This window comes from Chenopodium quinoa, unplaced genomic scaffold, assembly GCF_001683475.1.
Source record: "Chenopodium quinoa cultivar QQ74 unplaced genomic scaffold, ASM168347v1, whole genome shotgun sequence".
Classification (NCBI taxonomy): domain Eukaryota; kingdom Viridiplantae; phylum Streptophyta; class Magnoliopsida; order Caryophyllales; family Amaranthaceae; genus Chenopodium; species Chenopodium quinoa.
Genome location: NW_018744582.1, coordinates 880,705 through 906,009, shown reverse-complemented (window position 1 = coordinate 906,009; position 25,305 = coordinate 880,705). Strand labels below are relative to the sequence as shown.

Genomic DNA, 25,305 nt, shown 5'->3' with positions numbered 1-25,305 from the left:
ACTGAATACTTATAGTGCAAACAATCAAAGTGTTGCATGAGTAATGTTATATTTTGTAACAGTTTAGGAGAAAAGTCTCCACTTGTCATTCGTATAATCGTATGCATGCTATTGTTTGTTGTATTTCTTTATAGAATGTTTTTCTTTATAATTTCTCTTTATTGTTTGTTGTATTTTGGAATAGTTTTGGAAGAAAGTCTCATTTGTCATTTGCATATGATATTGGTAATACTTAATCATCTCCAAATAAAGTATGTTTTTCTTCCTAATTTCTCGTTATTGTTTAGTGTCACATCTATAGTTGTAATGTATTGTACGGTACAAGTAAAAAAGCAGCTATTAGGTGGATGACGCTTCCATTTTCTATTTTTCAGGACATTGATACGAGTTTTTATTTCAAAATTACAAATAAGCACATATTTGAGGTTGAAATCCATTACCATAATTACTGCCTTTCAATCGATGTAACGATATTAGAAATAGGGGTACTAAATCACGTCCGGTATTCATCGGGTAACTCCCGTATTTTTATATGAACTCCCTTAAGTAACTTTTTCTTAAATAACTCTTCAATCTTCTCTCTCTTACTTTCACTTTTACTTTTCTCTCTCTTCACCTTAAGAATTTCATCCTCAACCACCACCAAGCAAACCACCACAATTCCGTCACCATCAAGCAAAGCCACCACAATTATGTCGCCACCAAGGGTTGCGACCGGCTACAAGGGACGATGTCAAGAAATCGGAAGGTAAGGGGGTTGGCAATCAGGTACTTGTTTTACATTTTTTTTTTTTAATTTCAGTCGTTCCAGACGAATGCCTGAAATTTTAGAATGTTCCATGGAAGGAACACCTGAAATTTTAGAATCTCCCCCGGAACATTCTAAAATTTCAGGCGTTTCCCCCCATAACATTCTAAAATTTTAAGCGTTTCCCCCCATAACATTCTAAAATTTCAGTCGTTGCTTCCTTAAACTCGTCCATTCACCGTTTGCGCTAATTGGTGAAGAGTAAAACAATTTTTTTTCTTTTTAAAATATGACGTGGTGGTTGTTCGTAGGTGATGGTTGTTTGGTGGTTGGTGGGGTAACTAGTTAGAGAGTGGTTAAAGAAAGTGAAAGTGAAATAGGGTACATTTTATATGGGGACATGTTTGTAAAGTCATGTTAAAATACGGGCATTACATGGTAAATACCGAACGTGGTTTAGCTATTCACTATAAATATGAGTTGTTACTTCCTTTATTTGGAAAATTGCCGCCCATCATCTTCATTTTTTTATTTTTTTTGACAAGGTAACACTCAAACATGTTGTGTAACAGAAAAGCCTATTTGCCTAACAGATTAGGCTACGAATACTAGACAAATATAGACAGCTATACCAATAATCTGGAATTTGCTTTTGTATTTTTGACTGAGAGTAAGGAGCATGACTTCCAGTCTTCTACTTACTTACAGTTGCCGCACTACTGTATTTCAATACAATTACAAAGACTAGTTGCTATATTTGCTCAGAAGATGTTCAATGTTCAATTAAAAGAAAAAAAAGTGTAACTAAAGCTCTTGACTCTTGAGTAATGATCAATCTCATTCAAAACGACAAAATATGAGCAACTAAACTCTCCAAGGATTGGTAAGATGATCCACCTTTCTCAATGCAAAGACTTGCTTTCTCTTGTAAAACTACCACCCTCTGTGTCATTTCTTTGCCTTCTTTCAACACCATTAGGCTTCTGACTCCCTTCTCTATATCTTCTCGTTTTAACCCCTTCTCAAACCGCAATCCAACCCTCCAAACGTCGGTTACATACCTTGCATTATTCATCTGATCACCGAAGAAAGGCAGGCAGATCATAGGCACTCCTTGGCATATGCTTTCCAAAATCGAGTTCCATCCACAATGAGTCCAAAACCCACCTACAGCAGGATGTGCCAACACTTCTTCTTGTGGGGCCCACCCAACTATCCTGCTCCAGCCCATGACTATCTCCAAGAACCCATTTGGTAATGGAGCTCGCCCATTTAATCCCCGGACCAATCCAGGTCTAATGACCCATAAAAACGGCTGCTTGCTATGAGCCAGCCCCCATGCAATTTCATGAAATTGAGTCTCATCAATAGCAGCTATGCTACCAAAGCTAACATATAACACAGACTTTGGTGGTTGAGCACTTAACCAAGGAATGCAACTCCGGTCCTCCACCAATAGGCTACTAAAAGAAGCCTTAACCTGTTTCTGAAATGGCCCTATTGCAAAAACTGGTATTTGAAAGTGTTGACGAACCAATGTGAATGAAGAACCCTCAAGTTCTTCAAAAGAGTTAAACACAAGTCCTCTTGCAGCTTTGGTTGTTTCCATCAACTTATGTGTTACTTCATCATTTAGCTCCGGAAATCGAGTGTAAATCCTAGGAATATCTTTCTTTTTCAGAGGTGGAAGTTCCTGTACTGGTTCTTCTAGCTGAGTGCCTGTGACAGCATGCAAATTAAGAAACGTGTAACAGATGAAATAATCTAATACTACTTTTTTTTTCATTGGATAGGTTTACAGTATACTAGAAGGTTAGATAACTGGAGATGACATGTGCAATACCGGATCAACCAAGAACTAAGGTAGTAGACAAGTAACAATCTACTACAAACTAAGGTTGAAAATTGAAATCAGTAGACTTGAATGAGAGAGTTGGGACCAAACTAGAAATCTATAGTAATTGAAGGGCCCAATTAACCTAATGACGATCATGAACTTTTTCTTTTCTTTTTTATATACTTATAGACTTATTGATTCATTGTTTGAATACGACCCAAACTGAAGGATACTTTTGCCAACTATAGCTACTAAACATGTAGACTGTCCCAAGAAAATAACTTGCTTATCTTGATGTCTTCTTCACTATTTCCAAAAGTATCACATCTTAAGTCATAACAAATCTAAACATGCACAACAGGGGCTCAACTAATTTATAGGGGATAAAAGAAATACATCTACAATATTCAGCAAGAATTCAGTTAATTTCAAAAAATTCAAGTAGTAATTAGATATAACCATTGAAATATAGACATCATAGAAATCAAGAAAAGCTCAAATTTCATGCATAGAGAGCAAAGATGTCATGCATGTTTATGTGTCAAAGCACTGAGCAGCACAAATTCAAAGTCATTAGCCAATTAAGGATTAAATAAGTAGATATCAGACTTGAGCTCTTGACCAGCACATACTTGGCAGGTGATGAATAAGTGTTGGGAAATTATTTAGCACCCACCCAACTTCTACATAAGTGATTTTCGAGGCTGAACATTGATAGTAGATTTCTTTCAATATTTTTTGACAAAAATAATAAAATGAAGCTACTGTAAACTCATAACAGTACAAATCTAACATCGTAATTTTTATTATTTCTATTGATTTGAGAGGTATATAACATCAAAGTTAGACATCAAAAGGCAAAAATATCACTTATTTAGAAACAAAGGGAGTAGTCCTCAATTAGGAGTTTAATTTGAGGGTGTATAAATTGAAACCAATTTAAGTTCATAAAACACAATGCAAGCTCATTTTGATTTAATGCAGTATCACTAGGTAAAGAAAACACCATTGCCCATCTTTCCATCATTAATGAATTACATTCAACATTTGTCTCTTACTAATATCGTACAAATTATTTAAATATATTGATTTTAAGGAATATAGATGTAATACAGAATAATTGGGTAGGAGCATATATGGTAAGGTACAAGTATAAAGCACGAGATAAAGTGTGGTGACCTTCCATTGTTAATCAACGGGGACAACGTTAGTGTAAAATGAGGGGGAAGGAAAGAAAAAGAACAAAGACTGGTGCCGCAAAGGTTGAGGCCGCAACAATGTGCAAGCTCTTAGAAACTCTTATCATCTCTCATTCAGGTTCTTCTCAAATCTTATCCCTATGGAAGCTTCTAGGTAGGCTTCAAATGCTTTGCAGAAGATAGCATTAGGCAAGGTAAAAATGACAGCTAAAAATACAAGCTTTAGAATGTACCTTGGGCAGATAGGTAACCCTTTTCTCTAAAAAGCGGCAAGTAAGTGAAAGCCATGAAAGAAGATGGATTATTAGTCCGCAACACAATCCTTGGAAGGTCAAAGCTATCAGCAACAGCTTGCGTGAAATACCATATAATATCTGTTATTAAGCAAGCAACATCAAATTTTGACATTAGTTGTGATAGAATAGCCTCGAAAGTCGCCACACAGTTCGTATTAAGGTTATGCAGAAGCAGTGTAAGATCTTCAGTAGAAGCTTCACTTTCTGACAAGTTATCAGGGATGCAGTGGAAGGTAAAATCGGGGTAATTAGCAGGATTAGGAGAGTTGAAGTTGGTATGGATGATAGATATAGAGAATCCTTTAGAATACAGGATGCTTGCGAGTTGAAGCATTGGAGTCTGGTGGCCTTGCAATGGCAAAGGAAAAAACACCAATCTTCGTCGATCCATCTGTTATTGCACTACAGGCAGCCTAGCTAGATTTTAGGTTGAGGGATACTGGACAGCATTACCGCCCTCTTATTTAAGAAAAGCTTGCATCAGACATCAGTATCCCTGGAGTCCTGGACCACAACTTCCCTGTTTCTGAAGGTGGACCAGAATTTTATTAGAACATTGAAAGCAGTGATATCAACACATGTTGAGAAATCTATAGTTTGCATATAAAATTGATGGTACACTGTAAATTAGATATAGATGTGCATTTTGCAATGTATAAGCTGCGTAATTGCTTTGACTTCTAACATGTTTTTCCACAGACTGAGACAGCCAATTTTATCATCAGAAAACTACAGATAAAGGAGAGGAGCTAGTCATTATTTGAGAAAGGCATAAAATTAAATACCATTGCAGTGCAGATAATTGGGTACATAGAAAACAACATTTGATCACATTGAAAAGTCACCTACACTTAATTAATGTCAAGGAGAGGGTCCAAAGGGGTACACATTTATCATGAAGTAAAATAATCAAAATGATAAGATATGTGAAACCAAGGTTTCCAAGGACTTGTGAGAGGATCCACCAGCTGCTAGACAAAGACTTGCCTTCTCTTTCAAACATGCCAAACTCTGACTCATCTCCTTGCCTTCGTTTTCCACCAGCACTCTTCTGATAGAGTTCTCTATATCATCTCTGTTTAGTCCATTCTCAAATCGCAAACCCACCTTCCACACATCAGTTACATGTCTAGCATTAACCATCTGATCACCAAAGCAAGGAAAACAGAGCATTGGTACACCTTCACAAATACTTTCCAAGGTCGAGTTCCAGCCACTGTGAGTCATAAATCCTCCAACTGCAGGATGGGCCAAAACCTCGTCTTGTGGGGCCCATGTAACAATCCGGCCTTGCTTTGCAATTTTCTCCAAGAACCCAGTTGGCAGTGGAGCAGGCCCATCTAAGCCACGGACCAACCCAGGCCGAATAGCCCATAAGAATGGTTGCTTGCTATTTGCTAAGCCCCAGGCAATCTCCAGAAAATCTGCCTCACTAACTGCAGCTATGCTTCCAAAGCTAATATATAGCACTGACTTGGGTGCATGAGCATTCAACCAGGAAATGCAGTCTCGTTCTTGCGTTAACAAGCCACTTGATAAAGATGGAGCCTGCTTGTGAAACGGGCCAATTGCAAAAATGGGAATGTTAAAGTCTTGTTGGAGCATGGCCAGTGCAGGACCTTCAAGTTCCTCAAAGGAGTTGAATATGAGTCCTCTTGAGGACTTGGTCTTTTCTATCATGTTACAAACTAATCCATAAGTTGCTTCTAGATCACGTGTGCCAAGTATGGGAATGTCTTTCATTTTCAAAGGTGGAAGCTCTGGCACTTTCTCTTCCAATTGACAACCTGAGGAGCATAAGAAGATTAAAAAAAAAATGGGAAAACTAAACGAAAAGTATAAGTCCAGTCCTGATCTCAGAGAATCAAATGGTCAGAAAATAAGTCCGGTCCTAATTTTGAAACAGTTGCTTGTCAGCATATATTGTCTTCTACTCCTATATTTTTAAAGGCCCTTAAAGGCTACAAGTGATGTATAATACACACACAATTACATAATGAACTAGGTAAGTTTGTGTCTCATTTTACGATATATCAATTTCTGCACAAATAAATCTTTGTAAACTTCATCAAATACTCCACACATTGTACACTACTGTATGACTTCTAGCCGTATTTTCATGGATTCATTTGAAAGAAAAGACAGCGCGTAGAATGATATAATATCTACAATGTTGTTAAGCCGACAGAGGAGCTTGCAACCAATGCAGCCTCCAGAAGAATTTAAAACATATAGAGCTGCTCAGTCCTTTATTGTATTATTGCCTGCTCTTCTCTATAGGACAGCAGAGGATAACCTTGAAAATTTCAAAATCTGACACAGGACTCCAATGCGAGATCATGATATTGACACATATTCACATGATGACACTCTCCAAATAACAAAAACATGAATCCTAACATGACACTTGGAAACTATCTGAAGGCACGAGTTAAATTATTGTTCGTCCGGATTTAAAATTTTCAAAGATGTTAAAGAAGGGAAAGGAAAGTAACTAGTATTTCACTGAAATAATTCATTAATTTGGTAATTAATTTTAGAGGATTTTGAAAAAATTATGAAGGAAAATCTCATGTATTCCATTCTATCCAAATTCATGATTGTGGGAGGAAAAGCTATACATTTACTTAAATTATTTTCCTTTCTTTTCCATTTTCTACTCCTACCAAACAGCTAAATAAACAAAGTTTGAAACATGAATAATTAGTTTTATAAATAATATGGTGGCATTCAGACATTGTATTTTCCATTTCTTGGGGATAAATAGCTTCTCAACTAGGGAGTGATCTATTTGTACTTGTTATTAGCAAGGCAGTACAAACAAAAGTGGAACAAAACAAAAGCAAATGTTTTGATATCATACCTTGAGCCGAGAGGTACCCATTTTCTCGAAAATACGACAAAGAAGAAAATGCAACAAAAGATGATGGATTACTGGTCCGCAACACAATCCTTGGGAGCATGAGGTTGTCTGCAACATCTTGTGTGAAGTGCCACATAGCATCAGTAATTAAGCAAGCAACAGGCTCTTTGACAGCGTTCTGTGACAGTATCTGAGCCAAAAGATCCCTGAAAGGCACCACACAGTAAACGTTAAGCGTATTCAGAAGTCCTATAACATCTGCATTAGAAGCTTTACAGCCCAACAAGCTCTCAGAAATAGGATGGAAAGTAAAATGTGGGTAATTATCAGGATTAGGTGAGTTGAATTGTGTATGAATAATAGAAATGGAGAAGCCTTTTGAATATAAGATGCTTGCAAGCAGAAGCATGGGTGTCTGATGCCCTTGCAATGGTAAAGGGAAAAGCACCAATCTTCGTCTCATCTTATCCAATTCAGCTGGCTTGGCTCTAATTTCTGGTGTATATATCAAACGTGTAAGATGTTTGCTAGCAGAAACATTGGTTTTATTGTTAAGAGCACTCCCACCATTGAGGGAAAAACCCCTCACGAGTGGAATAAGAGTGTAAAATAAAAAACCAAGCTTTTACATCAGTAGAGGAAAAATCCCCAAAGTTGAGAGCTTTTGTTCCCGCGCAACTATTGAGAGGAACTTGATGATGAACAGTAAAAGGCGTGGGCCCCACTGCATCAGCATTTTTCCTTTTTTTTTTAAATTTTTGCAACGGCAATATTATTTCAAACAGTATATTACCGTTTAAACTATAAAAAAAAAAAAAAAAAATCACCAACGTCATAATTTTTTTTCTTACAAATAGACATCCATTTTCATATTTTTTGATATATTTTCAAAAACCAAAAAAATCTCCTATATTCACTAATTTCTCAATTTCTAATACATAATTATATTAACATAATTATAAAGAATATAAATAAAGTGATGTGTATTATAGTGGGGTATAGAAAATAGTGGGAGAAAGAGTGATGAGGAGTTTTTTTTTTAAAGCATTAGTGTGGAATTTCTCATGAGAGGAATTGGATGCGAAGAGTGAGAAAGTGGGTAGAGAGAGATTGAGAGGTTTTTTTTCTCCTCACTGCGGGCAATGGTCTTTAAACTTAGTTTTTCCTAAGCTTAATTAAATCTATAGTTAGTCTCTTCAAGACCAAGTTGGCATATAGCAGAGAGGAAATTAGAATCATCAAGAAAACATCTGCATAACAGGCTAACATACATCTTCTATTGACTGACCTTATCTTAAAGTGTTGTCTAACGTGTTTGTACGAGTTGAGACTTACTACTCCGTAATTGTCATCCACGAACATGTAACGTACATTCACACTCCGTATTATCGACTGTTTAATAATGTGACACCATGTATCGAAAAGGAAGTAATCCTACATTCCTACTACGAGACGTACGAGTACAAGTTTTCACTAACCTTGCATGTGCAATAATTAGACTCTGGTAGTCATATTTCAAACGACCACTATAGAATTTCCAATGCAAAGGACTAATGATCCCTGATCATGATTGTTTTTTTTATTTCACTATTTTTTATTTTTTATTTTTTTTCCAAACAATTCATGTTAGCCTATCCTAAATCATTTTGGTAGGATTTAAGGTTTTGTTGTTGTCGTTATTACAATGTGTAATCATCATATCAATTAAAAGAAGCAAATCTTGCACAAAATTGAATGTCAAAATCACAATAAAGCAATGAATTTAAGGGGGTATATTGGAAATAAACCAGAGGGACAACTTTTAGCCAGTAAAGGGAGAGGCAGTACCTTTGTTAAGGACAATTTGCCTGTATGCCCGTTCACATGGTTTGAAAGATACTGAAAGTGACCATTTATAAGGTAATTTCCCAGAAATATTTTGAGCTGTATTTGTTTATACTCTGAGCTAAACTCCATTGGAGCCCTGTTTTTATCCCTCTTTCTCTTGAGCATTTTATCGAGCACGTGGTGGCCAATTGGATACACTGGTATCAAAAAACAGAGAAGATGTACCCCGGTAATTGAGCGGTTACAAATTTCTGAAAATATATCGGGTAACAATTTAATAACGCAGAGCCCAATAAATAACAAAATGAACGACCCAAAATACGAATCATGACCCAACCCAATCATAAAATGTACGGAATAGTGGAGTACTAATATTATTGAGATAAAATTAGTCTAACTTAATCTCGAATTCTACCTTTTTCCTTACTCTATTTGTGAACTCTAATTATATTAAGTTATTTCGCATTTATTAGGAAAATTTGTCAGAAAAAAACCTTTTAAAAACACCATTTTGCGAAAAAAGATCTTTTAAAAGCTTTTTTGGTTAAAAAAAACCACCACGTTCATTTTTTTTTTTGCAAGAGGATACCTATATCCTTAATTACCTTCTAATTAACTTAATTAAACTCTGATTTCCTCCCATTTCTTCTAATTAATCTCTAACCCATCAAATTACTAAATAATTAGATCTAATTTATATATAAAAAAACCACCACCCCCAACCACCAACCAACCACCCCCTCCCCTTCCTCCTCCCTTGGCAGCAACCTCCTCCCTTGGCGCTGCATGTCAAAAACATGTTAAGGTAGGTGCAATTTGGCCTAGACATGGAAACTTGACAAGACTTCATCGACTTAGTTAGTACAACATGTATAGTGAGCTTATACGTAGATCAAGCCTGATAAGTCATGACACGACCCATAACCACCTTTAGGTAGAATTTTAATGCAACAATAGGTTTGTGGAAGGAGGTATGATGTTTTTGATAGTATGATGATCATGTTTAACAATTAGGGTGCATTTGTTAAACGACAAACATATAAAATGGAAGATAAATTATGTACCAAAAAAGAGTACTGAAATGTGAACGAATAAATGAGTACTGTGATACGTATAAATGTATAACTAGTTACTTGTACCAAGAACGAATATACGAGCATTTTTATATGTTGATGATAAATAGGTATGTAGTTCATAATCACTAATATGTTAAACTTAACACGAGTAAAAATTCTTTAGTTTAGAGATTTTTTTTTTTTTTTTGATTAAATGGTGTGTAAAATAAATTCTAAAGTAAGTGATTCTAAACCACACCCCAAAAAAAAGCCATAAAGCCCATAATATTGACATCGATTTTACCATGCTAAGAGAGAAAAATTGAGAAATTTCATGTCTAGCGTAGAACGTTCTAGACACCCAATGGACAGTAAGCTCTAGGCAATTCTGGGTATTCTACATTCTTCCCATCAATTCCTCCATGCTCTCCCTTTAACACGTTATCCACTTTCCAGAAATCTCATGAAATCATCTCTCCTTCGTCACCTTCTCCTATAAATTCAACCCCCTCCATCTGCATCAGAAATCAGCAAATTCACAGCAAACAAAAATTCTCCCAAAAAAACCCTAAAAAAAAAACACAAATCTCTCCAATTTGATCATCAATCAATCAACAATGTCGCTAATCCCAAACAACTGGTTCAACACCACCAACCGTCGCAGCAACATCTTCGATCCATTCTCCCTCGACGTATGGGACCCATTCTTCGACCTCCCTTCCTCCCTCACCACCGTCCCTCGCTCCGGCACCGCCTCCGAAACCGCCGCCTTCGCCAACGCTCGCATCGACTGGAGGGAGACTCCGGAGGCTCACGTCTTCAAGGCCGATCTTCCCGGAGTGAAGAAAGAGGAGGTGAAAGTCGAGGTTGAAGACGGAAATGTCCTCAGAATCAGCGGGCAGCGGGCAAGAGAAAAGGAAGAGAAGAATGATACTTGGCATCGTGTTGAGAGGAGTTCTGGTCAGTTTATGAGGAAGTTTAGGCTACCCGATAATGCTAAGGTTGATAATGTCAAAGCTGCTATGGAGAATGGTGTTCTTACTGTTACTGTTCCCAAGGTTGAAGCTCCTAAACCTGAGGTTAAATCTATCAACGTTTCTTAATTAATTAATAAACCTTGTTTTCTGGGAATTTCGAGTGAGAAACAAGTTCGATCGTCTGTGAGTAAACTCTTTTGTAATAAATTGTCGAAAAAAAAAATTGTGGTCTCTGTTTTTATTCAGTATGTTTTCAGTTCGAGTAGTATGTAATATATGATCGTTGTTAAATAATAATAAAAACAAATTTTGTGTTATACTATCTCTCATTTAATTTTGTTTAATTTTATTTTTTTTTCCAAGTTGTTTTGATTCATACAGTTGTATTAACCAGTCAAATATTACTCTGTATAATCTACCCCTGTTTCTGGATATAGATCAAGTTAAATCATATATTCATAATATAACTAAAATTAGTTATGCGATAGTTGAATGAATTTTGAGGGATGTATTGGCGGTAATTGAAGCTGGTATAGGTTAATGGCAAGAGATTTTTGAGAATGTTACAGTTAGCTGCTGAAAGTCTACAAAAGGGCAATATACATAAGTTCAAAATTAATGTAAATAATGGGCGAATAATGGAATTAGATGAATATTGATGTGTCAATCAAATCAGTAGCTTGAGTGGATCATTAGTAGGAAATTAATATTCTTAAGTCCAATTTGGAATATCAAACCTTGAAATCTAAAAATTTCCATGAAAAATATCTTTGTTGGTTGGTTGGTTGGAGATATTAAGCACGTACAAGAGTTAATCCGATTTAAATTCTGAATTTATATAGTTACAAGGTGATCGCATGTAAATACTCGTTAAAAAAGAATGATTTCAATTGTGTTATTCCAAATTCTAAAATGATTCACTTAACCATAGTTCATTTTCTATTTGTCTGAAAGGGGTAAGAATAATGTTACCTTAGGGTTTAGAGAGGTAATAATAGTGAAAATCATTACCCTTAGATAATGGTAATTGTTACCAAAATCTTTTAACTAAATACTTAGTAATGATAATAGTTTAATTGAATTCATTTCAAAAAAAAAAAAAAAAAAACTCTCTAACCAAACATGATCTAAAGTTGTGTAAAAAAAAAAGAAAAAAAGTTCTATTAGAGTTGATACTTGTATTAGGCCCTGATCTATTGAGCTTTTGGGCAAAGTAGGGCAGAGCAGAGTAGCGCAAAGCTTAGCAGATTTCAGCATTATTATTATTATTATTATTATTATTATTATTATTACATTATTATCATTAATTATTTATTATTATTATTATTATTATTGCTGCATTATTATCATTATTTATTTATTTATTATTATTATTATTATTATTTGGTTTTTTTTTTAGATTTTTTTTTTAATATTAGAAAATGTGTTAAATAATATAAAATATTAAATTATTATCAATATTATATATTAATTATTATTATTATTATTAAATATTAATTATAATTATCTATAAATATTAGTTAGTATTATTAAATATTAATAATTATTATTTTTATTTTTATTAAATATTAATTATTATTTTTAAGCAGAGCAGAGCAGCTCAAAGGAACAAGGTCTTATTCAAGTTTGACATTCTAGCATGTTTCGCTCACTGATTTTTCACTGATTTTTCACTCATTTGTAAGAGTATACACTAATTATCTTTTGAATACCTCTAAAAAATGTCACATTGTATGACATTATTTCACTCACTTGTCCCAAAATGTATGATTCAACTATTTTATTATTTCGTTCACTCATCTATATAATAAATATGTTCTATGAACTTTCGACCTTAATTTTGCCTTTTTTTTAAGCAAATGTTAGCAACACAATTTTCAAGTAATAAACTTAAGGTTACCCTCTCGATCATTGTCTGATTTTGGATGGTGCTTGGCTTAGTCAGGATAACAATGCAAGCGTGGATTGGTCCTGGAGGTTTTATCGGATAGAGTTCTTGAGGGTAGTGCCAGAGCTAGTTGGGCTATCTGTGCTTTCCAGGCGGAGCTTTAAGCTTGTTTGTGGGTTCTTCGGGCAGCTGTTCGCCAGGGTTATCTTCGCCTTCTCATTTACACGGATTGCGCGGCATTGATCTCCATGTTTCGGCATTATGGTACTACCGATATTTCCTATTTGTGGGTGTTTCAGGAAATTCAAGAGATTCTCCCCCGCTTTTCCGCTTGTCGGCTTTGTAAGGTGCCTATGACTTGGGTTGCTCTCGCACATTGGTTGGTTGTGCGTGCTCGCGACTGTCGTTTCCTTTGCTGGTCTTTTTAGTTAGTTTACTGTAGTGTTGTTTGTTTGTCGTGACCTTTGTACAAATAAAAAAATAAAAATAAAAATAAAAATAAAAATAAAAAATAAAAAAAAGCTTAAGGTTACCCAATGGTTTTTTTTTTTCGTTTTTTTTTATCTGACACATGCCCAATATGTTATTAGGGTGTATAAAGATGTTTGATGACCATGGACAATTAATACTACTCTCTAACCTTGTGTGTTAACAAAATAAAATAATAAATATTGTGTAAATTATAACTGGTGTATTCTATTAAATATTGAGGGAAATACGAAGTATCAAAGAATCAAACCAAATGGCTAACAAACTTTATAAAATGGGGAATCAAATTTGAAACAAAATTCAAGAAATTATTATTGAGTACAAAGTCAATCTTCTCCTTGTGTTGTTAGATTGGTGAATGGTGAGACGTTTGAGTTTATATGCATTGTGTAATACGAGTAATTTCTAAATCTAAATACAAGTAATTTGGAACATAAAATTGATAGGTCCTTTAATTTTGATTTGTCGGATAATATAACATTAGCTGAAGGTCATATTTGAGTGAGGAGATTTCTCCGTTCACACATGCAGGTCGGGTTATGTCAAATTTATGACTTATGAGTTATAAGCTTGCAATTTTTCCAAAGAATGAAAAAAAAATACAAGGTTACAAACATACAACCCGCTATTATCACAACTTACCAACTTGGGCCCTGTTCTTTTGAGCTTATGGGCAGAGCAGAGCAGGGATTAGTAGAGCAGAGCAGTTTTCAGCAAAGCCGAGCAGATTTCAGCAGAGCAGAGCAGGGCAGAGCTTCCACACACTGCAGAGCAGGGTAGGGCAAAGCAGGACAGATTTCAGCAGAGCAGCTCAAAAGAACGGGACCTTGGACTTGCCTGAAATAGTTTCACGGCCCAAAGTCCAAACCCGTTGATTCGGTAAACACTGAAAACAAATGTCTCGAAATTTACAATTCCAAACGACGTTGCTTCCCCAATTTTCCAGCTTACTCTCACTTGCTCCCGAACTGCACATGTTGCTCAAATGTACCGATTTCAGTCATTTCTTTCTCCTCTCTCTGTCTTCACTACTGTCAAATTTTCTGCAACTATATTGAATTTCCCATTTATTGAAGTTTGAGCTGAATAATTACCACTGAGGTCTTGCTTGGATTAGGGGTACTATATTAAGAGGGTAATAAAAGTCAAACTTGAAAAAACATAAGTAATTAGAGGTTTTGCTGTAGGAGGCATGTTGTTTACTAATAAAATAAAGTAATTGTGCCATGAGGAAAGAGGGAGATGAGGAATTATTACTCTCGTAGTGAGGGTAATACTTACCCACCCTCCCCCTAGTGTAATTATTACCCCTAAAATGAGGATATTAGTTCCTCTTTCTTCACCTCATACCACACCATCACTAAATAATTTTTCTTACCATCATACCATCACTATCACTTCTCTAGTTTGATTTTTATTACTCTAATAATACATCTCTCCCAATCCAAGTCTGCCCTGAGTATTAATCCAATCAGAAAACCCTAATTTTTTCACCGAAAAGTTAGCTTCAATTTTTTGATCAAACATTCAGAAATATAACTGACGAAACAAGAAATTGCGAAGAAAACTTGATTAGATTCTTAATAGAGCTTCATTTTCCCAGTAATTTTGGGGCGGTGGAAGATGAATTCAAAGCTGATTCAATTAATTTGGATTCTAATCTTTGTAGCTCCCTCCATCGTCAAATCAAATTCTGTTTCCGCTAATTCTCTTCTCGGCATCTCCCCAGAAGGTAGTTTGTCCATTCATATTTCCACAATTTTTGTTTAATTTTGATATTTGATAATGTAGTTAAGATTATTAAGATTATCATTGGTTTTTATCAGATGGGAAGTATTACAACACAGCGTTAGAATTCATAAAATGCAAAGATGGATCCAAGAAAATTAATCGGAGTCAGCTTAATGATGATTTCTGCGACTGTACTGATGGTTCCGATGAACCCGGTATGTGTTGTTGAAAGCCTTTTTAATGCACTTTCTTTTGAGCTATGCTATGTATTATGCTATGAATTGAATTGTGTGATTAGGGATTTTAGCTAGCTGCCTTGCTCGTACGATTTGCCTCATTGAATTCATTTTCGAAGTAATAATTTTGAACGTTTACAAGATGACTGGAAAAAGTTGTCACTTTTCGCGAAATAATGGTAATTGGTCGCAGATGGGTTTTCCATGATGCCCCATACTTGAAAAGTTGAAATGAGTGAGGTGAGGAAGGTGGAAGAGTTATTTTGGAGAAATCATATTAATCCTTGTATATGATGATTAGAACAATGTACTAGGGAAGTTGGGACTGATCAAACTGTATATTTAATAGTGAAGGTGTACGTGTCATGTTTAACGATACAATTTGATGTGTACATGAGCTGAACTTGCAGGGACATCGGCGTGTCCAAATGGAAAATTCTATTGCCCGAATGCAGGGCATATCCCTGTTGTATTATTTTCATCGAGAGTAAATGATGGCATTTGTGGTAAGAACTTGGTTAATTGAATTCAGTATGATGTGTTATGTTCTGTTTTGCCTTTTTGAGCATATGAAGAAATTTATTGCCTTAGTGTAGATTGCTGTGATGGAAGTGATGAGTATGATGGTAAAGTTAAGTGCCAAAATACATGTTGGGAAGCTGGGAAGGCAGCTAGGGACAAATTGACAAAGAAGATTGCAACATTTAAGGAGGGGGTTGCATTGCGGAGAAAAGAAATTGAGCAAGGGAAGCTAGCTTTTGCCAAAGATGAGGCTGAGTTGTCCAAGATCAAGAATGAGGAGAAAGTATTGAAGGGCCTAGTTCAACAACTCAAGGGTATGTACTATCTTTCTTTAATAGTTATGATGATTAGGGCCATGCTCTTCTCATCTATTTTATTTTATTTTGGATAGTCTTATATGCATGGAACTATGGAAGTACCATAAACTCAGGACATAAGTTTGAACTTTGATGTGTCATTGAAATGTCTTACCAATGTGTTGACAACTTGCATGAAGTCAAGTTGCTTTAGCCGGCTTTGTCTTTTGAATTTGAATGCCATTGGCAATTCCTACTCTATAGAAAGCTGAAGGTGCTAGGGTTGAACCCCAATGGCAACGATGACTCCTATGTATTCTTAGATATGGCTCAGGTCACATGCCTTGCCAAACTGTGGTCCATGCCCATGCCTAGTCTGCATGCTAATCAGGCCTTTGGTACTTATTTTTCTAGTATCTACAAGAATTCGTAGTTTGACCTTCGTGCCTTAAATTGTGTCTGTGTTTTACATGTCATTTATGTTTTTAAATCTGAAAGAATTACTAAATACTACTATTATTACTATGCCATTGAAAGTAGTTAGAAGTATTTGTAATAAGCTAATGGTTTTATTAATATTCTAAGTGAATATTAAACTAAGATATAATTGGAAAAAAAATGTTAAACCCATGGTTTATTTTTCTCATCATTTATGGTAAGTGACTAAGTGGTAACTATGACCTAGGTAAGGTCCATGTCTTCATGCCCCTGTTGGGTCGTGCCACATTTTGGACCTTACCGTGGTTGGTGCTGGCCTTGCCTATGTATTCTGTACATACTGTGTACCACACCCAATAATATCCCCCAAATGGAAGAGTATATGGGTCAGTGGGGATCTCTAGCCAAAATTTAACATAAACTGATGCTTGAACAAAGTAAATTCTTGCTTTCCCAAAAGCATACACACAAATAAATAGGAGAGCATTCACCGCAAGATTTTTAAGAGATTTGTCTTATTCTAAATTGGGACTATTTGCCTCCAACTTAAAGTCCGTTTTCTCCATCATATTCATACCACTTTCCTTGACAAATGGTGCTCAATTGACTTCGTTTACATCAGTTACACCATTAATTCAACGTTGCTATCTGCTTAGATTTGCTTTTTTTTTTCCCCCTTTCTGCCGATTGCATGATTTTGTGGTAAATTTTGGGATCCCTTAGTTCCAAAAAAATTTCCACAGACTCTTGGGGGTTCTATATCTGCAGTAATTGATGTTTTGCATCTTCTGTCTTGTAGAGCGTAAAGAACAGATTGAGAAAGCAGAGGAGAAGGTACGCTTAGAGAAGGAAAAAGAAGAAAAGCTCAAGGAGGTGGAAAATGAATCTGATCTGAAGAAAACAGAAGATGAGGAGAAGGTGGAAAGTGGGAAGGAAAATCATGGTGATAGTACAAATGACGATGTCATAGGCAATCTTGATGATTCTTCAGAGAAGGTTTGACCAAATGCCTAATCTTTCTCTACATATGAGCATTGATTGTGCCTTTTTGGTTATTAGTTTTTGACGCCCCTTCTTTTGGTCGTTTAATCATGTTCTCCGTAGCTAAGGGTGGACTATACTACTCTGTATTGCATAAGTCTAGAATTTGGTACTCTAAAGCTTATTCTTTCTTTTTTTTTTGTATCTATTTGGCTGTATTGGGCTTCAGAATTATAGCATCATGCTTTCTTCCTCTTTCATGGAAAGTCCATAGAGATAGATTATGTGAAGATTTTATGACTTAGTATACTCAATTTCTCCACTATTACTTACAAAGTATATACTTTTGTAATTTCATCTTGTTCCTCACTTCTCACCGTTCTCAGTTTCTGCATGTTTGAGTTATATCTAATTATTTCTGACATGCTATAGACTCAATTAACTGATTGCTTGAATGTAACAGTAAACTCACAAACAGAGGGAAGCTTGGGATATTTGATTGCTATTTGTGAATAACGGCTACAATGAAAACTGAGGTCTAAGCTAAAGCTTGACTCTTGGAGAAATACTACAGCTACTACTACTCTACTATAACATCAACAATCACATAAAAACTACTATTGCATTGCTATCCCTTTTTATACCAAGTTCCCCCTCATTACAAGGACCCTAATAATGAATAGATTTTATCATGTACTGCTGTGGGTGGCCTTCAGAAAATCAGAACAGTCACCACACCCCTTAGTGATGCATTAAACGATTTTGTCCTGTTCCTGCTCCTTGTTTGCTGTTGCTGGCTGCTCTGTTGTTGGCTGCTCTTGCTGTTGTTTCTTTCTCCTCTCATAGACCCGTATGGCTTGTGGTGGGTTAACCCGATTCATTGCATGACACAGGGTGTTGCAGAAGTGGATTCCAAGATTGAGCCAGTTGATGGGGCTTCTAACAATGAAGCTGAGCCGGTAAACAGGAATTTGGTTCATTATAGCAATTGCTACCCCTCCCCATTAGAAAATGATGTTTCATTAGAAATCTCTACATATATTTTTATCATGCTGATACCTTATATTTAATGTGTTAAGCCTGCAAAGGAGAACAATGAAGAGCACGCTGTTGCATCTGAATCTGATTCTGAACATGAAAAGGAGGTCTGTCCCTGAAACACATTTTCTCAATATAATATCATTCTTAATAGTTAATACTATCACTTAACAAAGTATTTTTGTATGATTGAATTTTGTGTGTATTTTTTACATCATGTTTGCAAAGTTTTGGGATGTATTATATGTCATGATGTTCTGGCAAGATGAGAAAGTGTTTTATGTTTATTGTCAGTTTGATTGACCATGTGATAGCATCCTAATATGTCTTTTTACGTTTATTCAAAAGTAATGTTTTCTTGACCCCAAGCTTTGGATTTGCTTTATTTATTGTAGCATGAGACAGCTGGATTGGAAAATACAGAAGGTTTGTCTAAGGAAGAACTGGGCCGTCTAGTTGCTTCTCGTTGGACAGGAGAAAAAGCTGAACACAAGCCTGGAGAATCTGATGAAGTGAAAGATAATGATCATGTGGACGAGCTACCCAAAGATGTGAATGAGGAAGATTATGATGGCTACGCTTCAGAACTCGAAGAGAATGACCACAAATATGATGAAAATTATGCAAATGACCACAAGTATGACGAAAATGATGCTGACGAACACTTGGATGATGATTTTACTGCAGGGGATCATGAGGATTCCAGTTCATACAGGTCAGATTCCGACGATGAATCAGTAGAGCCAGGTATGTAGTTTCTGTCTTCATTGGATTACTGTTCATTATTTAATATGCCTTTGTTATTGCACTGGACTTATGGCTTTTCTATTTGTTGGTTGCTTGGAATCATCACATGGTGTTTTAGATCTAACTGCCTTAAGTAATCCATCTTGGTTGGAGAAGATACAAAAAACAGTGAAAAACATACTCCAGGCTGTTAACTTGTTTCAGACTCCATTGAACATATCAGGTGCATTGGTCTGCTTTGATCTTTTTAAATGTAATTTCTATTGCTGCTACTGAGGCACAGAATTTTCTTTGTTGACTCCTATATGTAGATATGCTGAATTTATTCCTTATATGACATCTTTAGATGCTGCTCAAGTTCGAAAGGAATATGATGAATCAAGTGCCAAATTATCGAAAATACAATCAAGGATTTCAAGTTTATCTGAAAAATTAAAACTGGACTTTGGTAAGTATAGTAATTAAATGCTACTTGTATCTATTCTCTTCGGTTGGAAATTATTAGTGATGCTGTCATCACCTTCAAGTTTATATCCTTCTAACTATGATTCTTAACAGGACCCGAAAAGGAATTTTATTCACTCTATGATCGCTGTTTCGAGACCAAGCAAAACAAGTAATTACATATTCTTTTCTCCCAATAAGTAAAAATTATAAGAAAGTGATGATCTAAAAATACATATTGAGATGACTATAACAAGATCCCACTTGAATTATATGCCAAAGATAGTCAAAGTAGAGTGTGTGAATAGTTTCTAAGTCAAAATGTTGCAATTTTAAAGAATGGAGGAAAGTAACTAGTTTTGGATACAAGTAAAATTGGAAATTCAGTATGCGGAATCATTGCTGAAACTTGTGCCTAACACAATTGCTTTCTACTCCTAATTGACCTTGTCTTCCATAGTTACATGTATTGCTGTATCATTAGTTCATTACTTTCATGCTTGTTATTAAGTATCCACTGAGTCTGGCATCAAAAAGAAAGTGGGGCAGATTTTTGCATCCTTACCTGTCTTATTTGTAAATGCTGAGTCTCTCATAACCTTACCTGTTCCATTGGAGCCTTGATCTCCTTATGTGACCTTACCTGAGTAATATTGCTGTTTCTTTAATCATCCCTATTCCTCTATTAACTCGTAAAAACTTACCTTTCTTAAATGTCCTGGTCACTCAAGACTCAATCCTTGTCCTATGTATGTAGGTTATTAGTTTGACCAAATAAGATCTCAGATAAATAACTTAATTTTGAGGACCAATCCCTACTTTCACCACCTAATATAACACATTTCTCAACTATTAATAAAGTATGTTACATACCTACTGTTTATTTGACTTTTTGGTTGTAATTTTAGGTATGTTTACAAGGTCTGCCCTTATAAAAAGGCTACCCAAGAGGAGGGACACATGACCACGCGTTTGGGGTAAGCACTTGTGGCTCTCTCGTATTTTCACTGATGCATCATCGTTTATTGCTCTACTTAAATAAAGAGTTTGCCATATTGTTTACTTTGATGGTTTAGCAAATTTTGAATTAATCGAGACGGTAGCACTTTGAGGCTCAGAGAAACATTAGGTCCAAGTGGGTAGTGACAGGAGTCTTTCTGCCTTTCTATTTATGCTTTTTTCTTCACTTAAGATCTTTTGTGCTGTGTCGTTCTGCCTGAAATTGTGGAACAGTAAATCTTGAATTTGCAGCACTTGTTAGAAAAGCTGAAATTCAAAATATCTCCAATTTCCTACATTATTGGAACCTTTTGCATTCAAAACTATGATATTTATATTTATTACAGCAGTTAGGCTCTTTTCAGATTGAATTGAGAAAAGGAAATTATGATATTGTATATCCACACCTTGTATTTAATTTCCAACCCTGACTTATATTATGATTAGTACTTTATTGAAATTCAATTGAGTACTATATTTGGCTTGTAAAGTGTTTATTAGGCTTTGTGTAGATGTAGATACTATGTCAGAGATTTTGATTTCTTTTATAGCTGCTCCTGCAATTTTTTTTAACCTATGAAGCAATTGGTTTCTAATGTTGGAACATCCTGGTTTGTCTAAAATTCTTATTTTCAATTATACAGACAGTGGGAAAGGTTCGAGGACTCGTACAAAACCATGCTCTTTTCAAATGGTGATAAATGCTGGAATGGACCTGATAGGAGTTTAAAGGTATATCTTTTAAAATTATACTGATTTTAAAATTTAGTTTGAAAGTACTTCCTTAAAACTACAATCTTTATTTTTCCTCAGGTCAAGCTCAGGTGTGGCTTGAAGAATGACCTTACTGATGTAGACGAACCAAGTCGTTGCGAGTATGTTCCTTGTTTCTTCTAATTCACCCCCCCCCCCCCCAAACTCACGCACCATGTCAAAATTTTGGGTGGAGTTCGGGTAAATTTTAGTGAGATGGAAAGAGTTTACTGCCTGTTTAACTCAATCTTGTTACAGGTATGTTGCTTTGTTATCGACACCAGGTGTCTGTGTTGAAGAAAAGCTCAAGGTATTTCACTTTCCTTATGTTTATAGACTTATTTCCTTTCTGACTCCCGTGACAACATATCTGATGCAAGTGGAGTTCACTTGAATTTTGTAGGAGTTGCAACAAAAGCTGGATGCCTTGAACAGACAGCAACCGCCCAATCACGATGAGCTATAGAGTCTGTGAGGGTATCTTGAAAGAATGGATATTATACTCTGAAGAAGCCTCGCACCCTCTTGCTGGAAGCTGAAATAGTACCTGGTACTGGTGCGTGATGTTTCTGAGCAGATTTTGCAGCTAATAGTTCTAAACAGATTAAAGCTCTCAGGTGCTTATCGATAACAAGTCAGAAACAGCCAAATTTTAATCCTGTTATTGATGACACTGTTCATTTGAACCATTGAGCCCATATGAAAGAATCTCACGGCATAATTTATTGTAATAGAGTTTAAGATTTTGATATTTAGGATCAGCCAGTTACATCATCAGGAATCTGTAACAATCTTATGGTAATTAGCATAATTTATCTGCTGTCAAGAGGGTTATGGATTGAATTTATATTTTTTACTAATCCAATGTTTTGGTCAGTTAGCAAATAGACATGCTGGTTAACATAGGTCATAAGGTAATTGGGAATCAGGAATCTTTTTTCACCTGTATTATGTGATATAAACTGGCCAAACTAATATATATCCAAAAATGAAGTTCTAACATGGACCAAGTCCAGCTGCAAAAATTATTTGCATTAGCCCCTAAAATTTTTACTATGGTGCTCTTATACTATTTTTTTGTGTTTTATTTAAAGATTAGAACAATTACATTAGGTGGCCGTCCTTTCGAGGGGAATCACTATGAAGAATCGAGAGGAATTCCAGGCTATATAATACACTAGTGTATATATATGTATATACACCTATATTTACATATAAAAAAAATAAAAACCATATGTTGCTAACAATGTCTACGAGTAATCTAATTTTTAAAAAATGTAACAATAGATTTTGAAATCAGCCGGCCCCAACAAACCTTGATGTTCATGGGATACTTTGGTTAAGAATAATAATTAAAATGATAATGTCTCATTCGGTCTAACATTATTGCTAACAGGGCACGCCTTGCTAGGACTTGGTGGATGGCTGCTCATCATGAGACAATATTTGACTTTTTAGTTTTGTTGGGTAATCTACATGCATCCTGTTGACTTTCTATACCTCGTTCAGTTATATTATAGACAAACTTATTATAAAGGATCCTACAAAATGACAAATCATCATCCAAATAGATGCGAAATTGATTAAACAAAGATAAACTAATAAGAACACATATTTAATGTGGTTCGATAACAATGTGTTTACGTCTTCTATGATAGATAAAATGTTGAAATTTAATAAATTTGAAAATTCTAATTACTGTGGATAAATTTGGATTAAGAGTCTTATACAACTATTAAAATAAAAACAAAATAGGCCCGGGAAATAAGATTGGACTAAAAATTATAGCATAACTTAGAGTGTATAGGTTGCAAATTAGTAGGTGCATCCAGACGCATAATGCTAAATGATGCACCCAAGTAAAATAATATTCTATGTTCTGTTTTTATGTTCATTGGGTGTACGAACCAATAATTGCCCTTGGATCACTCGAAGTAAAGACTTGACAATAATTACCGTATTCTTAATTTTTAGAATCCATCATTGGAGTACATATCAAGTGATAAATGATAATTACTAATTATGGGAATGTAATATCTTATTTAAGAGGGAATATCCTTGTATATAATAATAAAAATTTAAGAGGGAAAATCAGACTTCTCCAACAACCAAGTGAGTGTTAAGCAGTAACTAACAAAAAAAATTATGCATGGACGTATTATTGATAACAGAAATTTCACATGGTAGCCTTCATATCGTGTTAATTAAGTTACATCATAGCACATGGGTTCTGTATGAAAGACTAACAATTACTCCTAAATTCTCTCAATTAAGAAACTGTAATTGGCGTTGATTAGGCTTATCAAAATGATGTAGCCATAATTATATTGTGATAGTGAAACTAAGCGCTATCAGTAAAGGGTCTACGACAATTACCAAAATAATTATGGAGATCAATATGATCGGTGTGATTGTATAGCACCTTTTTCCAATTGTTCCGATGTTTTAATGGATTTAAATTAGAATCAAAGCGTTAAAAAGATGTAGTAACAATACAATAAATCATTAAAAAAAATAATTAGTAAACTGAAAAAAGAGTTGTACGATATAGACATGTACGAGTACAATAAAGGAGTGGGTAATACGCTCAGTCGCTCAATAAGAATTGTGTATTGTTGCACTATTAAAAAACGTGATTAGATTTAAAATCAAAAAGAAAAAAAGTTGGATTTTGATAAGACTAAGGGATTATTTGATGAAGCAATAAAAAGTACTCGGGAAAAAGTTAGCTACTATACCATATATATTTGATCAAAGTTGTGTTGTAAAGTAATCAATCCAATTGGATATATCATTAAATGGTTGCATAATTTGACTCCTATACTAAAACAATTCTACTTAGGCAACACGCTTAATCCAATATTGATTTCTTTTAATAATAATATTTTTAAGTAATTCATGTGGATGAAGATTTTATTAATAAGTACTTTGCTTGGAATGCAAAATTTGGGCCTATGATGTCAATCATGTATCTTTTGCGCTGGACCTTATCTTATATTCTTATACTATATGATTAATTCATTAATTGAGTATCCATTTGTGGACAATCATTCTCCCTTCACAAATATCAAAAGGACCAATTGAGATAGATGAAAAAACACGTATTATTTCATTTGAAATCATATCTCTTGTAAATACTTGCTTGTTTTCAGCCTCAAGTAAAGATGTGATTTATTTACACGAGGATGATTATTGTTGACAATTTTTAGCTTGTTTTGGTTTATGTGTTAGCCTTTACTTGTTGGGGAAACTAGTTAACTAGTAGGTCTATTTAATTAAGTGTTTTTTTTTAAAGTAAGGAGAATTATCCTGATCAGATTTTAATGTTTGCACTTTTTTAAATCCGTATCAATTAAGCGTGTATGTGTTTGAATGTTACTATATCCTCGTACAATCTATTGTACATACTTCATTTCATGAGCTAAAATACAAAAAAAGTACTTCGTGCATTGATACATTCCAATTAGTTGTTGCGCAAGCTACTTTAAAGTAACAGCTCTAGATGCACAAGAGCACCCTAGATATAGTTTTTTTTTTTTTTTTTTACACAAAATCACTATTTGATATATAGTGCGGCTATTTAATATTCTAATAAATAGGAAAGTGAGATGAAGAAACAAGGATCGGATTTGTTGATTTTTATTGTAAAAATGACAGTATCCTATAATTGATCAAATTTATCACTAGCTTTATACGAAGTATTAAAGATTCTAATAAGATATCCCTAGTAAAAAAAAGTAATTTAATATCTTTATTTGTAAGGTTGTTAGGATCAGGATCCTACCTTGGATTGATGAAGGGGGTGGGATCGAATTGATAGAATCGGATCGTAGGATCGTAAGATCCTACTTAGTTGCGAATAATATTATATATTATGCTATAAATTGACTTAAAAACATTTCTTCTAAGGGGTTTCAATGCTAAAAGACATTGGTTTGCTT

At 34.9% G+C, this 25,305-nt stretch overlaps 4 protein-coding genes across 4 annotated transcripts; 2 read left to right on the top strand and 2 right to left on the bottom strand.

The window, feature by feature from the left end:
• Nucleotides 1-980: 980 nt before the first annotated feature.
• LOC110699196 (UDP-glycosyltransferase 76B1-like) lies at nucleotides 981-4,625 on the bottom strand. Its single transcript, XM_021876688.1, has 2 exons — nucleotides 4,018-4,625; nucleotides 981-2,467 (listed from the first exon to the last, which is right to left on the bottom strand). Exons 1-2 carry the CDS (start codon nucleotides 4,469-4,471, stop codon nucleotides 1,590-1,592), a joined length of 1,332 nt encoding a protein of 443 aa, XP_021732380.1. The 5' UTR covers nucleotides 4,472-4,625; the 3' UTR covers nucleotides 981-1,589.
• Nucleotides 4,626-4,839: 214 nt separating this feature from the next.
• Nucleotides 4,840-7,629, bottom strand: LOC110699195 (UDP-glycosyltransferase 76B1-like). Its single transcript, XM_021876687.1, has 2 exons — nucleotides 6,944-7,629; nucleotides 4,840-5,867 (listed from the first exon to the last, which is right to left on the bottom strand). Exons 1-2 carry the CDS (start codon nucleotides 7,404-7,406, stop codon nucleotides 4,990-4,992), a joined length of 1,341 nt encoding a protein of 446 aa, XP_021732379.1. The 5' UTR covers nucleotides 7,407-7,629; the 3' UTR covers nucleotides 4,840-4,989.
• Nucleotides 7,630-10,096: 2,467 nt separating this feature from the next.
• Nucleotides 10,097-11,119, top strand: LOC110699194 (18.3 kDa class I heat shock protein). Its single transcript, XM_021876686.1, has one exon. The coding sequence runs from the start codon at nucleotides 10,443-10,445 to the stop codon at nucleotides 10,926-10,928; it is 486 nt and encodes a 161-aa protein (XP_021732378.1). The 5' UTR covers nucleotides 10,097-10,442; the 3' UTR covers nucleotides 10,929-11,119.
• A 3,509-nt stretch (nucleotides 11,120-14,628) lies between these two features.
• LOC110699193 (glucosidase 2 subunit beta-like) lies at nucleotides 14,629-22,249 on the top strand. The gene is made up of 16 exons (XM_021876685.1): nucleotides 14,629-14,911; nucleotides 15,006-15,125; nucleotides 15,557-15,652; nucleotides 15,743-15,982; nucleotides 17,202-17,398; nucleotides 18,277-18,342; nucleotides 18,463-18,528; nucleotides 18,817-19,168; nucleotides 19,287-19,391; nucleotides 19,515-19,616; nucleotides 19,727-19,784; nucleotides 20,521-20,589; nucleotides 21,256-21,343; nucleotides 21,425-21,486; nucleotides 21,623-21,674; nucleotides 21,768-22,249. The coding sequence occupies exons 1-16, from the start codon at nucleotides 14,803-14,805 to the stop codon at nucleotides 21,828-21,830; spliced, it is 1,845 nt and encodes a 614-aa protein (XP_021732377.1). The 5' UTR covers nucleotides 14,629-14,802; the 3' UTR covers nucleotides 21,831-22,249.
• The last annotated feature ends 3,056 nt before the right edge of the window (nucleotides 22,250-25,305 follow it).